This window comes from Pristiophorus japonicus, chromosome 15 (assembly GCF_044704955.1).
Source record: "Pristiophorus japonicus isolate sPriJap1 chromosome 15, sPriJap1.hap1, whole genome shotgun sequence".
NCBI classification, from domain to species: Eukaryota; Metazoa; Chordata; class Chondrichthyes; family Pristiophoridae; genus Pristiophorus; species Pristiophorus japonicus.
The window spans coordinates 168849532-168863966 of record NC_091991.1 but is presented as its reverse complement, the minus strand read 5'-3'; the positions used below and the strand labels follow the sequence as shown (position 1 = coordinate 168863966).

Below are 14435 nucleotides of genomic sequence, written 5' to 3'. Positions count from 1 at the left end.
TGCGAATAACGAATTTTCTACTTGAGGGCTATCCCTGCCCTAAGTCATTGGAGCTCATATGAATTGGCTGGACTAAATGGAAAGCTCATGGGTTAAAAGGAGGAACCTTTTTGGGGGTGAATGCAAATAAATTGGAAGTTTTGTTTAAAACCTATGTACTTGTGTATGTGATTAGTGTTTCACCCTACATTTGTGTTTTGCTTCAATATCACTACTCTTCTCCCATAGAACCACCATATTTTACTGCAGAGCCTGATGGGAGGATTCAGGGTGAAGTAGAAAAAACTGTTGATATTCCATGTAGAGCTATGGGTGAGTGTTAAGAGCAGACTTAATCCCTCCTCCCCTTTTTGTAAATGTATATTATATCTGTAAATGGCTTAAAGAGGAATTGTACTGTTGGGAAAGTATTTTCATTCTAAAGTATTCTTGCACGCACACCCAGATAAATATGGATATGCTAATTTGTACTAACAAAATGGCCGCTGTGCCTCTGATTGGCTATCCATTGTCACATGACCTATTGCTGATTGGTCCCCTTGGATGATGAGCCACACCCTGAAGTTTCTCTGGCATGTGTAACTGCAACCGCCCAGCCCAGGTTCTGACTGACTTTGCAAATTGTAATTTGATCCATTCTGACTTCAGAAGCCAGAGAGGACAGATCATGAACAACCCAGCAAAAGCCGAAGTCCCTTACCCTAGCGCAAGTGCAGGACGCCCCCCCCCCACCCAGTCCTGCCATAGATGGGGCATTGTGTGCAGATTGTTAACAGGTTTATTGGGTATGAAGTGAATAGTGACAGTGTCGTGACTTCTGGATTTCACCCCCTCCACCCCCCACCCAGTTTCTCTTCTCTTCCCCCCCCCTCCCCCACCTCCGTGTGTCTGTCTTGCCCCTCCATCCTCCCCCATGTCTCTCTCTTTCGCCCCATGGAGGCCAGGGGGAAGCGAGCCGGGCGGGAGGCCTCCCGCCGGCTCGCTTCCCCCTGGCCTCCCGCCGGCTCTCTTCCCTCGGCCTCCCGCCTGGCTCTCTTCCCCCGGCCTCCCGCCGGCTCGCTTCCCCCTGGCCTCCCGCCGGCTCTCTTCCCTCAGCCTCCCGCCCGGCTCTCTTCCCCCCGACCTCCCGCCTGCTCTCTTCCCTCGGCCTCCCGCCCGGCTCTCTTCCCTCGGCCTCCCGCCCGGCTCTCTTCCCCCCCCCCCCCGGCCTCCCGCCGGCTCTCTTCCCCCGGCCTCCCGCCCAGCGCTCTCTGCTGGCTCTCTCCCCCGCCGCCTGCCGGCTCTCTCCCCCGGATAATTGCGAGGGCCCTACTTCCGGGCCTCACTATCGGTTCCGGTTTTGGGCGGAGTCCAGAGGACGCAGGCGCAGAAGGAACGGAAAAGCGTTAGTACAAATAATCACTTTGAATAAATATGGCTTTTTAAAATCATCTTTCATTTTCTCATTTTAGCAACATCCTTGCCCGTTATTGCGCATTTTAATCAGATTGGAGCACTGGAATTGACATCTACAACAGGGAAGAATGTTGTATCTTGCTCAAAAAGATGGAAGCCAGCCAGTTAGAGCTGCCACATGCTTAAACAAAGTGGTGATCTATTGGCTGGGAGACCTGGCATGAAGCTGGCTGCCTTGTGAATATTAAAAAAGGGAAATTTAAGCTAATTGATAAAAATACACTTTTTAAAACATTTTATTGAGGTATAGTGGAGTACTTTAAATCAAAAGCACTTTGTTACCCTACAATATTGTTCCTCATTGACAATTTGAACTTAATAACCTATTTGTCTTCATTACTTTGTTAACGTAGATGAGAGGTTGTGACAAAAATAGGATAGGTCTTTCTGTACTATGTTCCTTAATTTAAAAACAGGTTATTTTACATTCAAAGTAGCTCTATAACTGGTTCTGTTCTTTGGCTCTGCATAGAGTATGTTAGAATAAAGGCAATCAAATCAATGCTCTTGGTATTGATGGATCTATCCTTTTGGGAAATGATCATTAAACACACTTACATGCCAGAAACAATTAATATCAATCATTAAGTTATTAAGTAACAGCACATTAATCAAGATAGCACGAGCATAGACAGCACTTTTCAGATACCACAGATGTCCATTAGCATTTGTTTGTGTATGTGTCATGGAATTTGCTTTTCATTATTCAAATAAAGTACCTCTGTGTCACAGATTGGCTTCTAAAATGGAAGATTGTGTAACCGTTAGTTACTGTTTTGTGCAACACAGCTGTAAGTGGTTTGGAACACTTGAATGTGCATCTTTAACCGTTTGGATGTTAACTTTACAGAAACTCCAATTAGCTGATTGAACTCAAATTAGCTAGTTTAATACAGCTAAATATAGGTTACTTTTCCTTATTGTAGAAAGTACAGCTAATCCACTTACTCTTGAAATTAAGCCATACCCTTGGTAATCATTTTGCATTCTTCTATGTAACTCAAAACTCCAAATTTATCAGCAAACCCTGAATCTGGAAAAAAAATAATATCCAAGAAAAATTACAAAAGATGTTTCAGCACAATCGATTCAGTGGATCAGCATAAGCTGTGGATGTGAAAAATTATTTTAATTAAAAAGATCTCTTGTTAGACAGATCCTTCAGAACCTGGAAAATCATGCCTTACATTTTTCGGAGTGCAAATTTCATTACTTTCCCTGGTCCAGACGATCGCTGCATATAGTAGGCCGCATATTGTTCTCCTAGGCTTAGTCATTGTCAAAATTCTCACTACAAGGCACTTGTGCTGGTGGGTAGACTCTTTCGACATCACTGTTCATCTGCTTAATCTCGCACAAGATATTTGACTGTTAGAAATAACAATATTTCTATTGGGCTGACAATTTTTTTGTAACTTGCATTTTTTTTGCAGCTATTGCTATATTATTCAACATTAAAAAGTTTTAAAAGTGCATATTCACAGTGTGGTTTTAACTAATATTTGCAGGTATACCTCTACCTAGTCTGGAGTGGTACAAAGATTCAGTCCCAATAATAATGTTGAACAATAGCAGATATAAGGAGATGGTAAGCGGGATCCTGCAGATCCAGGGGCTGATCCCTGAAGACTCCGGAATATTTCAGTGTTTTGCTACGAATGAAGCAGGAGATATTCAAACGCCTTCATACCTCACTGTTACCAGTAAGTATCAAACTGCTCTCCCTGCTCTTGGGTGGGAATCCAAGCCTGTCTTTAACTGTTGGGGGTCAAAGGAAAGTTAGAATAATGGAATGAGTTTACAGTTAACTCCAGATAAACACATTCCTGAGCCATGCACATTACTTGTGTGTTCCAAATTGCTTCCCTCCTTATTTAGTTGCATGAAGTTCCTGATTCAGACATAGCACTGAACTTTTTCAGGACCATAGTTGCACCGTAACCCTGTGTCCAAAAATAATATACGGTTTGAATTACTTCAGAGTGTGCTATAAACAGAGTGCTGTTCCATATGTGTGATGATTAGTTAAAGTTATGACGTTCCACATTATTTTAACAAAGTTACATTCGTAAAAATGTATAATTTGTTTATCAAAAGCTGAATTAAGTCCTCAAATCTCAAGAAATAAATGTGTTCATGCGTAGCATTCCCTCAGTACACACTTCAGAATTCCTCAAATCCACTGACTCCATCATTATCCCTTACTTGGGGGCAAACACAGCTGGAGCTGCTTAAACACTTTTATAGTTTTGGTTTACATTCCAGCAATGTTTAAACAATCAAAAACCAAGTTTTACAAGACTATAGTTTGGGAAAGTATATGTGATTATATTTTTGAAGCAGTAACAAACCTCTATTTAAAATTTAGCAATAGCAAATATGATCTTTATCTGGTAGTACTTAACTTAATAGCAAAACATATTGCAATTTCTGCAAATGAATAAGAGGATTTGCTCCAAGCTTCCTTCCACTTTATGTGCATCTGTTGCTTCAAGTTATTGCAGTTGCAGGATTATAAAAGCAAGGATTCCAAATGAAAAATCTGAAGGAGCGCATTAATATTGCATCACTTGATATGAACAGCTTAAATTTATCTAGCACTCCTTAAGTAAAAGTACTTTACAAGGTAGAGTGGTAGTCACGAAGCAGGAAAAGGGAATATAGACTGGGAGACTGAAGGCACAGGTGAAGAAATCGGTGGCAAAACGCTTTGCAAGGTAGGAAGGAATTGAATGAGATGAAGTGGTTTTGGGAGAGAATTGCAAAGAACAAGGCTTTACTAACTGAAAGCTCAGCCTGTGACAGCGGAGCAGAGGGAATAAAGGATAAGCAATATGTCCAGAGTCCGAGGAACTGGGACATGCGGCTGGTGAAGATCCCTCTGAATGGGTGGGGTGAGGCTCTGGAAGGATATAGAAGTGAGGATTTTAAAATCAATTTGTTGGGGCACAGATAGAAACATAGAAATTTACAGCGCAGGAGGAGGCCATTTCGGCCCATTGTGTCCGCGCCGGCCAACAAAGAGCCACACGGCCCTTCATCAGCAGCCCTAAAAGTTACATATAAACCTATGAACAATGACAGAAAGGCGAAGAGCACCCAGCCTCACCACAACTGCCTTACACTAAAACATTCTACACTCCACCCCAACCGGAGCATGCGATCTCCTGGGAGAGGCAAAAAACAGATAAAAACCCAGGCCAATTTAGGGAGAAAAAAATCTGGGGAAATTCCTCTTTGATCCATCCAGGCAATCGAAACTAGTCCAGGAGAATCACCCTGGCCGTATTCTATTCCCTGCAGTATTTACCATTATATCTGCTCTGTCCAACAAAAGGTCATCCAGTCTAATCTCAAATTACCAGCTCTGGGTCCGTAACCCCTGCAGGCTTCTACACTTTAATTGCCCATCCAATCATCTCTTATATTGGTGAGGGTTTCCGCATCCACCACTCTTCCAGGCAGTTAGTTCCAGATCCCTACAACCTTTTGTGTAAAGAAGCCCCCCCTCAAATCCCCCCTAAACCTTCCACCAACCACCTTAAAACTATGCCCCCTCGTAATAGACCCCTCCACCAATGGCAATAGACTCTTACTATCCACTATGTCCAGGCCCCTCAATATTTTGTACACCTCAATGAGGTCTCCTCTCAGCTTCCTCTGTTCCAATGAGAACAAACCCAGCCTATCCAATCTAAGATTCTCCATTCCAGGCAGCATCCTAGTAAATCTCCTCTGCGCCCTCTCTAGTGCAATCGCGTCCTTCCTATAATACGGCGACCAGAACTGCACGCAATACTCCAGCTGTGGCCTATCCAAAGTATTATACAATTTAAGCATAACTTTCCTGCTCTTATATTCTATGCCTCGGCCAATTAAGGCAAGCATTCTGTATGCCTTCTTAACCACCTTATCCAACTAGCCTGCAATTTTCAGGGATCTGTGGACAAGCACTCCAAGGTCCCTTTGTTCATCAACACTATTAAGTGGTCTGCTGCTTAATGTGTATACCCTTTCCTTATTAGCCCTCCCAAAGTACATCATCTCATACTTCTCTGAATTAAATTTAATTTGCCACTGCTCTGTTCACCTGATCAGTAGATTGATATCCTCCTACAGCCCATTTCTTACCTCTTCATTATCAACCACACCGCCAATTTTAGTGTCGTCTGCAAACTTCTTAATCATACTCCCTATATTCAAATCTAAATTGTTGATATATACCACAAAAAGCAAAGGTCCCAGTACTGAGCCCTGCGGAACCCCACTGGAAACATCCTTCCAGTCACAAAAACATCCATCAATCATTACCCTTTGCTTCCTACCTCCAAGCCAATTTTGGATCCAACTTGCCACTTTGCCCCGTATCCCATAGGCTTTAACCAAACTGGTAGCAGTATGGTGGAGGAGGATTTCCTGGAGTGTATTAGGGATGGTTTTCTAGACCAATATGTCGAGGAACCAACTAGAGGGCTGGCCATCCTAGACTGGGTGATGTGTAATGAGAAAGGACTAATTAGCAGTCTTGTTGTGCGAGGCCCCTTGGGAAAGAGTGACCAGAATATGGTAGAATTTTTTATTAAGATGGAAAGTGACACAGTTAATTCAGAGAATAGGGTCCTGTACTCAGGGAAAGGTAACTTCGATGGTTTGAGATGTGAATTGGCTAGAATAGACTGGCGAATGATACTTAAAGGGTTGACGGTGGATAGGTAATGGCAAACATTTAGGATCACATGGATGAACTTCAACAATTGTACATCCCGATCTGGAGTAAAAATAAAACGGGGAAGGTGGCTCAACCGTGGCTAACAAGGGAAATTAAGGATAGTGTTAAATCCATGGAAGAGGCATATAAATTGGCCAGAAAAAGTAGCAAACCTGAGGACTGGGAGAATTTTAGAATTCAACAGAGGAGGAGAAAAGGGTTTAATTAGGAGGGGGAAAATAGAATATGGGAGGAAGCATGCTGGGAACATAAAAACTGACTGCAAAAGCTTCTATTGATATGTGAAGAGAAAAAGATTAGTAAAGACAAACGTAGGTCCCTTGCAGTCAGAATCAGGTGAATTTATAATGGGGAACAAAGAAACGGCAGACCAATTGAACAAATACTTTGGTTCTGTCTTCATGAATGAAGACACAAATAACCTTCCGGAAATACTAGGGGACAGAGGGTCTCGGGAGAAGGAGGAACTGAAGGAAATCCTTATTAGTCAGGAAATTGTGTTAGGGAAATTGATGGGATTGAAGGCCGATAAATCATTAGGGTCTGATAGTCTGCATCTCAGAGTACCTAAGGAAGTGGCCCTAGAAATAGTGGATGCATTGGTGATCATTTTCCAGCAGTCTATCGACTCTGGATCAGTTCTTATGGACTGGAGGGTAGTTAATGTAACACCACTTTTTAAGAAGGGAGGGAGAGAGAAAATGGGGAATTTTTGACCGGTTAGCCTCAGTGGTGGGGAAAATGTTGGAATCAACTATTAAAGATGCATTTGGAAAGCAGTGACAGGATCGGTCCAAGTCAGCATAGATTTATGAAAGGGAAATCATGCTTGACAAATCTTCTAGAATTTTTTTAAGGATGTAACTAGTAGAGTGGACAGGGGAGAACCAGTGGATGTGGTGTATTTGGACGTTCAAAAGGCTTTTGACAAGGTCCCACACAAGAGATTGGTGTGCAAAATTAAAGCACATGGTATTGGAGCTAATGTATTGACGTGGATAGAGAACTGGTTGGCAGATAGGAAGCAGAGAGTCGGGATAAACGGGTCTTTTTCTGAATGTCAGGCAGTGACTAGTGGAGTGCCGCAGGGCTCAGTGCTGGGACCCCAGCTATTTACAATATATGTCAGTGATTTAGATGAAGGAATTGAGTGTAATATCTCCAAGTTTGCAGATGACACTAAGCTGGGTGGTGGTGTGAGCTGCGAGGAGGATGCTACGAGGCTGCAGGGTGACTTGGACAGGTTAGGTGAGTGGGAAAATGCATGGCAGATGCAGTATAATGTGGATACATGTGAGGTTATCCACTTTGGTGGCAAAAAACACGAAGGCAGAATATTATCTGAATGGCGGCAGATTAGGAAAAGGGGAGGTGCAACGAGACCTGGGTGTCATGGTACATCAGTCGTTGAAAATTGGCATGCAGGTACAGCAGGCGGTGAAGAAGGCAAATGGCATGTTGGCCTTCATAGCTAGGGGATTTGAGTAGAGGAGCAGAGAGGTCTTACTGCAGTTGTACAGGGCCTTAGTGAGGCTTCACCTAGAATATTGTGTTCAGTTTTGGTCTCCTAATCTGAGGAAGGACATTCTTGCTATTGAGGGAGTGCAGCGAAGGTTCACCAAACTGATTCCCGGGATGGCAGGACTGACATATGAGGAGAGACTGGATCGACTGGGCCTGTATTCACTGGAGTTTAGAAGAATGAGAGGGGATCTCATCGAAACATATAAAATACTGACAGGACTGAACAGGTTAGATGCAGGAAGAATGTTCTCAATGTTGAGGAAGTCCAGAACCAGGGGACACAGTCTAAGGATAAGGGGTAAGCCATTTAGGACCGAGAGGAGGAGAAACTTCTTCGCTCAGAGAGTTGTTAACCTGTGGAGTTCTCTACCGCAGAGAATTGTTGATGCCAGTTCATTGGATATATTCAAGAGGGAGTTAGATATGGCCCTTACGGCTAAGGGGATCAAGGGGTATGGAGAGAAAGCAGGGAAGGGGTACTGAGGTGATGATAAGCCATGGTCTTATTGAATGGTGGTTCAGGCTCGAAGGGCCGAATGGCCTATTCCTGCACCTATTTTCTATATTTCTATGTTTCATGACCAGTCCACCATGTGGGACCTTATCAAAAGCTTTGCTAAAGTCCATATATACTACATTGTATGCACTACCCTCATCGACCCTCTTGGTTACCTCCTCAAAAAATTCAATCACGTTAGTCAGTCACCTTAAGAAATCCGTGCTGACTGTCCCTAATTAATCCTTGCCTTTCCAAATGCAGATTTATCCTGTCTTTCAGGATTTTTTCCAATAATTTTCCCACCACTGAGGTTAGGCTGACAGGCCTGTAATTACTCGGCCTATCCCTTTCTCCCTTCTTAAACAAGGCTACTACATTAGCAGTCCTCCAATCCTCCGACACCATGCCCAGATCCAAAGAGAACTGGAAAATGATGGTCAAGGCCTCTGCTATTTCCTCTTTTACTTTGCTTTACAGCCTGGGATGCATTTTATCTGGGCCTGGGGACTTATCTACCTTCAAAGCTGCTAAACAGCTTAAAACTTCCTCTCTCATTATATTTATTTCACCCAGAATATCACATTGCCCCTTTCCTTTGTGAAAACAGATGCAAAGTATTCGTTAAAAACCCTCACAACATCTTCCGCCTCCACACAAAGATTACCCTCATGGTCTCTAATAGGCCCTACCCTTTCTTTAGTTACTCTCTTACTCTTAATATATTTATCGAATATCTTCGGGTTTTCCTTAATTTTACTGGCCAAGAATTTCTCGTGCTCTCTCTTAGCATTCCTAATATCCTTTTTAATTTTGCCTCTTAATTTTCTATATTCCTCTAAAGATTCTATACTATTTAGCCGTTGATATATGGGCCCCAAGTTTCCGAGCTGGGCGCCCGTTTTTCGCGCCTAAAACGGCGCCTGAAAAATTTATCCACATTAAAAAATCAGGCGCAGGTTACAAATTAGGCGTCCAGAACGAGGTGGGGGGGGAAGGGAAGTCATTAAATTCTATAATAAATCCTTATTTATACTTATACAAATATTATACAAATAAATCCAATCTGAATAAACATTTATAAGCAAAGAAAAGATTAAATAAACCATCTTCCTACCTGTGTGAAAGTGCTTCAGGCAGGCCCCAGTATCAGATTTACAGGTAGGTGGCGTTGGGTCGGGTCGCGGAGGTTTGGTTCGGTTCAGGTCGGGAGTGAGAGAGAGGGGGCTGGGAGAGAGGGGGGGAGAGAGAGGGAGGGAGGGGGAGGTCAGGTCAGGGAGGTCAGGTCAGGGAGGGAGGGGGAGGTCAGGTCAGGGAGGGAGGGGGAGGTCAGGTCAGGTCGGATCCAGTCCGGGGGCGGGGGTCGGGTCCAGTCGGGGGGGCGGAGCGGGAGCGGGAGTCGAATCGGGTCGGGTCCAGTCGGGGGGGGGCGGGTCGGGAGGCGGGAGCGCGGGTCGGGTCCAGTCGGGGGGGAGCGGAAGCAGGATCGCGGGTCGGGTCGGGTCCAGTCGGGGGTGGGGGGGAGCGGGAGCAGGAGCGCGGGTCGGGTCCGGTCCGGGCGGGGGGGAGCGGGTGTCGGGTCCGGTCCGGAGGCAGTGGGGTGGGTGAGCGGGTGTCGGGTCTGGTCGGGGGAGGGGAAGCAGGAGCTGGCCGTGGGAGGAGCCTTATTCACGCAGCCCCAGTGAGGCCATTCGGCCAGGGCTAGGGGCTGCGTGCTTCGGGCCCCTCCCACACAGTTTCGGGCGCCTGGAGCTACTGCACTTGCGTGCTCACTGTTGCGCGCATGTGCAGAGGTCCCGGCACTGTTTTCAGCGCAGGGTACCTGGCTCCGCCCCCCCACAGCTCGTGCTGCGCTGCGCCAAGGGCCAGAGGACCTGCAGGGAGGTGGAGAATACGGAGGATTTTTTTAGGTGCACTTTGTGGCGCGAAAAACGGGCGTCCGTGTGGAAACTTGGACCCATCGGGTTAAATCGGGGTCCTCGAGTGGGATCTCACTTATATTACTGGGTGAGTCTTCCCACTCTCGGGTGTGGCATTCATGGGGTTCATCTGTGGCCAGGAGACCCTCTATAGGGTTCTTCTCCCCTGTGTCTCGTACTATTTTCACAGACTCATCATGGGGGAATAAAACTGACTCCCATTTAGCCCTGCGTACATTGGACTCGGATCTTAGTTTCTCAGTGTTGAACATTTCTACCAGAGTGTGTTTAGTGTGCAGTACAATCTCCCCGGTTATCACTACCGGCTCACTGACTCTCTGCCCATGTTGCACAGTCCAGAGCCGCCACACACCAGGACAGACCGACCACCACGGGTGACTGTTGGGTCGAGTAATAGGCTACAGGACGCATCCTGTCCCCATGCATCTGAGTGACCACTGCCCCGTAGAATCCTTGCTCAATTTTGCAGTAAATGTGGAAAGTTATGTCCATGTTCGGAAGTCCCAGGCCGGGTGCAGACATTAAGGCTTCCTTCAGATTACTATATGCTGTTTCCTGCTCCGTGCCCAACTCCACACTTTCCAGGAAGGGTTTCCCCCCTTTCACCAGTTTCTGTATTGGTTCTGCAATTGCTACAAAGTTGGCTATAAAGTTTCTGCAGTAATTAGAGTCCCAGTACTTTCCGTACCCCTCGGACTGTCTTTGAGCGGGGCATAATTCCTATCTTGAGACATTTTTCTAGTCCCCCATGATATCGCGTGTCCCAAATATTGTACCACTGTCTGTCCGATCTGGGCTTTCTTGAAATTAGCTTTAAATCTTACCCTTTGTAGGGTTTCTCAGATTTCTAATGAGAGCGCCCGTGTGTCCCCGTTCATCCTCCGAGACGATCAGCAGATTATCCACATACTGGAGGACTGTGCTTCTGTAAGGAGTTAGGTCCACCTTTTCTAGGGCTCGACTCATAGTCCGGTGAAATATTGTTGGGCTATTGTGGAATCCCTATGGCACCCGTGTCCAGGTATACTGGCGGTCCCCTACAGTAAAGGCAAACTTGCCCTGTGATTCCCGAGCCAGAGGTATGGACCAAAATCCATTGGCTATGTCAAGCACTGTGAATATCTTGTGTTCGGGTTTCAATCCGTTAAAGATTGTGGCTGGGCTGGCTACAATGGGGTGCTATCGATGTGTCGCAGGATAGCTCAGATGAATACGTGGCTTGAGCAGTGGTGCAGCAGGGACGGATTCAAATTCCTGGGGCATTGGAACCGGTTCTGGGGGAGGTGGGACCAGTACAAACCAGACGGTCTGCATGTAGGCAGGACCGGAACCAATGTCCTAGGGGGGAGTGTTTGCTAGTGCTGTTGGGGAGGAGTTAAACTAATATGGCAGGGGGATGGGAACCAATGCAGGGAGACAGAGGGAAACAAAATGGAGTTAGAAGCAAAAGACAGAAAGGAGATGAGTAAAAGTGGAGGGCAGAGAAACCCAAGGCAAAAAACAAAAAGGGCCACTGTACAGCAAAATTCTAAAGGGTCAAAGTGTAATAAAAAGGCAAGCCTGAAAGCTCGGTGCCTCAATGCTATAAGTATTCGGAACCCAGGAGAGGGCTCTGAGCTAGTTCAAGTGGGTGAGAGCTCAGATGAACAGGGCCCCAAGAAAGAATGCAAAAGGCAGGAGGCAACAGAGCAGAGAAGCACTGGGGTAAGTGTAAACCACAAGGTGATAGGAAGGGACAATATGTATGAATATAAAGGGGCTGTAGGAAGGGTCAAAACTAAAAATCATGGTTTAAAAACTAGTATTAGAACATTCTACCGAAATGCACACAGCATTCGAAATAAAGTAAATGAGTTGACGGCACAAATCATTACAAATGGGTATGATTTGGTGGCCATTACAGAAACGTGGTTGCAGGGTGGCCAAGGCTGGGAATTAAACATACAGGGGTATCTGACAATTCGGAAAGATAGATAAGAAGGGAAAGGAGATGGGGTAGCTCTGTTAATAAAGGATGATATCAGGGCAGTTGTGAGAGACGATATTGGCTCTAATGAACAAAATGTTGAATCATTGTGGGTGGAGATTAGTGACAGTAAGGGGAAAAAGTCACTGGTGGGCGTAGTTTATAGGCCCCCAAATAATAACTTCACGGTGGGGCGGGCAATAATCAAGGGAATAATGGAGGCATGTGAAAAAGGAATGGCAGTAATCATGGGAGATTTTAACCTACATATCGATTGGTCAAATCAAATCGCACGGGGTAGCCTTGAGGAGGAATTTATAGAATGCATAAGGGATTGTTTCTTAGAACAGTATGTTGCAGAACCTACAAGGGAGCAAGCTATCTTAGATCTGGTCCTGTATAATGAGACAGGAATAATAAATGATCTCCTAGTAAACGATCCTCTCGGAATGAGTGATCACAGTATGGTTGAATTTGTAATACATATTGAAGGTGAGGAAGTAGTGTCTCAAACGAGCGTACTATGCTTAAACGAAGGGGACTACAGTGGGATGAGGACAGAGTTGGCTAAAGTAGACTGGGAACACAGACTAAACGGTGACACAATTGAGGAACAGTGGAGGACTTTTAAAGAGCTCTTTCATAGTGCTCAACAAAAATATATTCCAGTCAAAAAGAAGTGTGGTAAGAGAAGGGATAACCAGCCGTGGATAACCAAGGAAATAAAGGAGAGTATCAAATTAAAAACCAATGCGTATAAGGTGGCCAAGGTTAGTGGGAAACTAGAAGATTGGGAAAATTTTAAACGACAGCAAAGAATGACTAAGAAAGCAATAAAGAAAGGAAAGATAGATTATGAAAGTAAACTTGCGCAAAACATCATAACAGATAGTAAAAGCTTTTACCGATATATAAAACGGAAAAGAGTGACTAAAGTAAATGTTGGTCCCTTAGAAGATGAGAAGGGGGATTTAATAATGGGAAATGTGGAAATGGCTGAGACCTTAAACAATTATTTTGCTTCGGTCTTCACAGTGGAAGACACAAAAACCATGCCAAAAATTGCTGGTCACGGGAATGTGGGAAGGGAGGACCTTGAGACAATCATCATCACTAGGGGGGTAGTGCTGGACAGGCTAATGGATCTCAAGGTAGACAAGTCCCCTGATCCTGATGAAATGCATCCTGGGGTATTAAAAGAGATGACGGAAGTTATAGCAGATGCATTCGTTATAATCTACCAAAATTCTCTGGACTCTGGGGAGGTACCAGCGGATTGGAAAGCAGCTAATGTAACGCCTCTGTTTAAAAAAGGGGGCAGACAAAAGGCAGGTAACTATAGGCCGTGGGGGGGGCAATGATTGAAGCTATCATTAAGGAAGAAATAGCGGGACATCTAGATAGGAATAATACAATCAAGCAGACGCAACATGGATTCATGAAGGGGAAATCAAGTTTAACTAATTTACTGGAATTCTTTGAGGATATAACGAGCATGGTGGATAGAGGTGTACCGATGGATGCGGTGTATTTAGATTCCCAAAAGGCATTCGATAAGGTGCCACACAAAAGGTTACTGCAGAAGATAAAGGTACGCGGAGTCAGAGGAAATGTATTAGCATGGATCGAGAATTGGCTGGCTAACAGAAAGCAGAGAGTCGGGATAAATGGGTCCTTTTCGGGTTGGAAATCGGTGATTCGTGGTGTGCCACAGGGATCGGTGCTGGGACCACAACTGTTTACAATATACATAGATGACCTGGAAGAGGGGACAGAGTGTAGTGTAACAAAATTTGCAGATGACACAAAGATTAATGGGAAAGCGGGTTGTGTAGAGGACACAGGGAGGCTGCAAAGAGATTTAGATAGGTTAAGCGAATGGGCTAAGGTTTGGCAGATGGAATACAATGTCGGAAAATGTGAGGTCATCCATCTTGGGGGAAAAAAAACAGTAAAAGGGAATATTATTTGAATGGGGAGAAATTACAACATGCTGAGGTGCAGAGGGACCTGGGGGTCCTTGTGCATGAATCCCAAAAAGCTAGTTTGCAGGTGCAGCAGGTAATCAGGAAGGCGAATGGAATGTTGGCCTTCATTGCGAGAGGGATGGAGTACAAAAGCAGGGAGGTCCTGCTGCAACTGTACAGGGTATTGGTGAGGCCGCACCTGGAGTACTGCGTGCAGTTTTGGTCACCTTACTTAAGGAAGGATATACTAGCTTTGGAGGGGGTACAGAGACGATTCACTAGGCTGATTCCGGAGATGAGGGGGTTACCTTATGATGATAGATTGAGTAGACTGGGTCTTTACTCGTTGGAGTTCAGA

General features: G+C 45.1%; 1 protein-coding gene across 3 annotated transcripts in view; it reads left to right on the top strand.

Annotated features, from left to right (window-relative positions):
* Positions 1 to 14435, top strand: part of sdk1a (sidekick cell adhesion molecule 1a) — an 892584-nt gene that overhangs the window by 613020 nt on the left and 265129 nt on the right. For all 3 annotated transcript variants that reach the window (XM_070901293.1, XM_070901295.1, XM_070901292.1), the window contains 2 exons: positions 229 to 312; positions 2964 to 3158. In XM_070901293.1, the coding sequence (XP_070757394.1) occupies positions 229 to 312; positions 2964 to 3158 (279 nt within the window). The remainder of the gene's footprint in view (positions 1 to 228; positions 313 to 2963; positions 3159 to 14435) is intronic.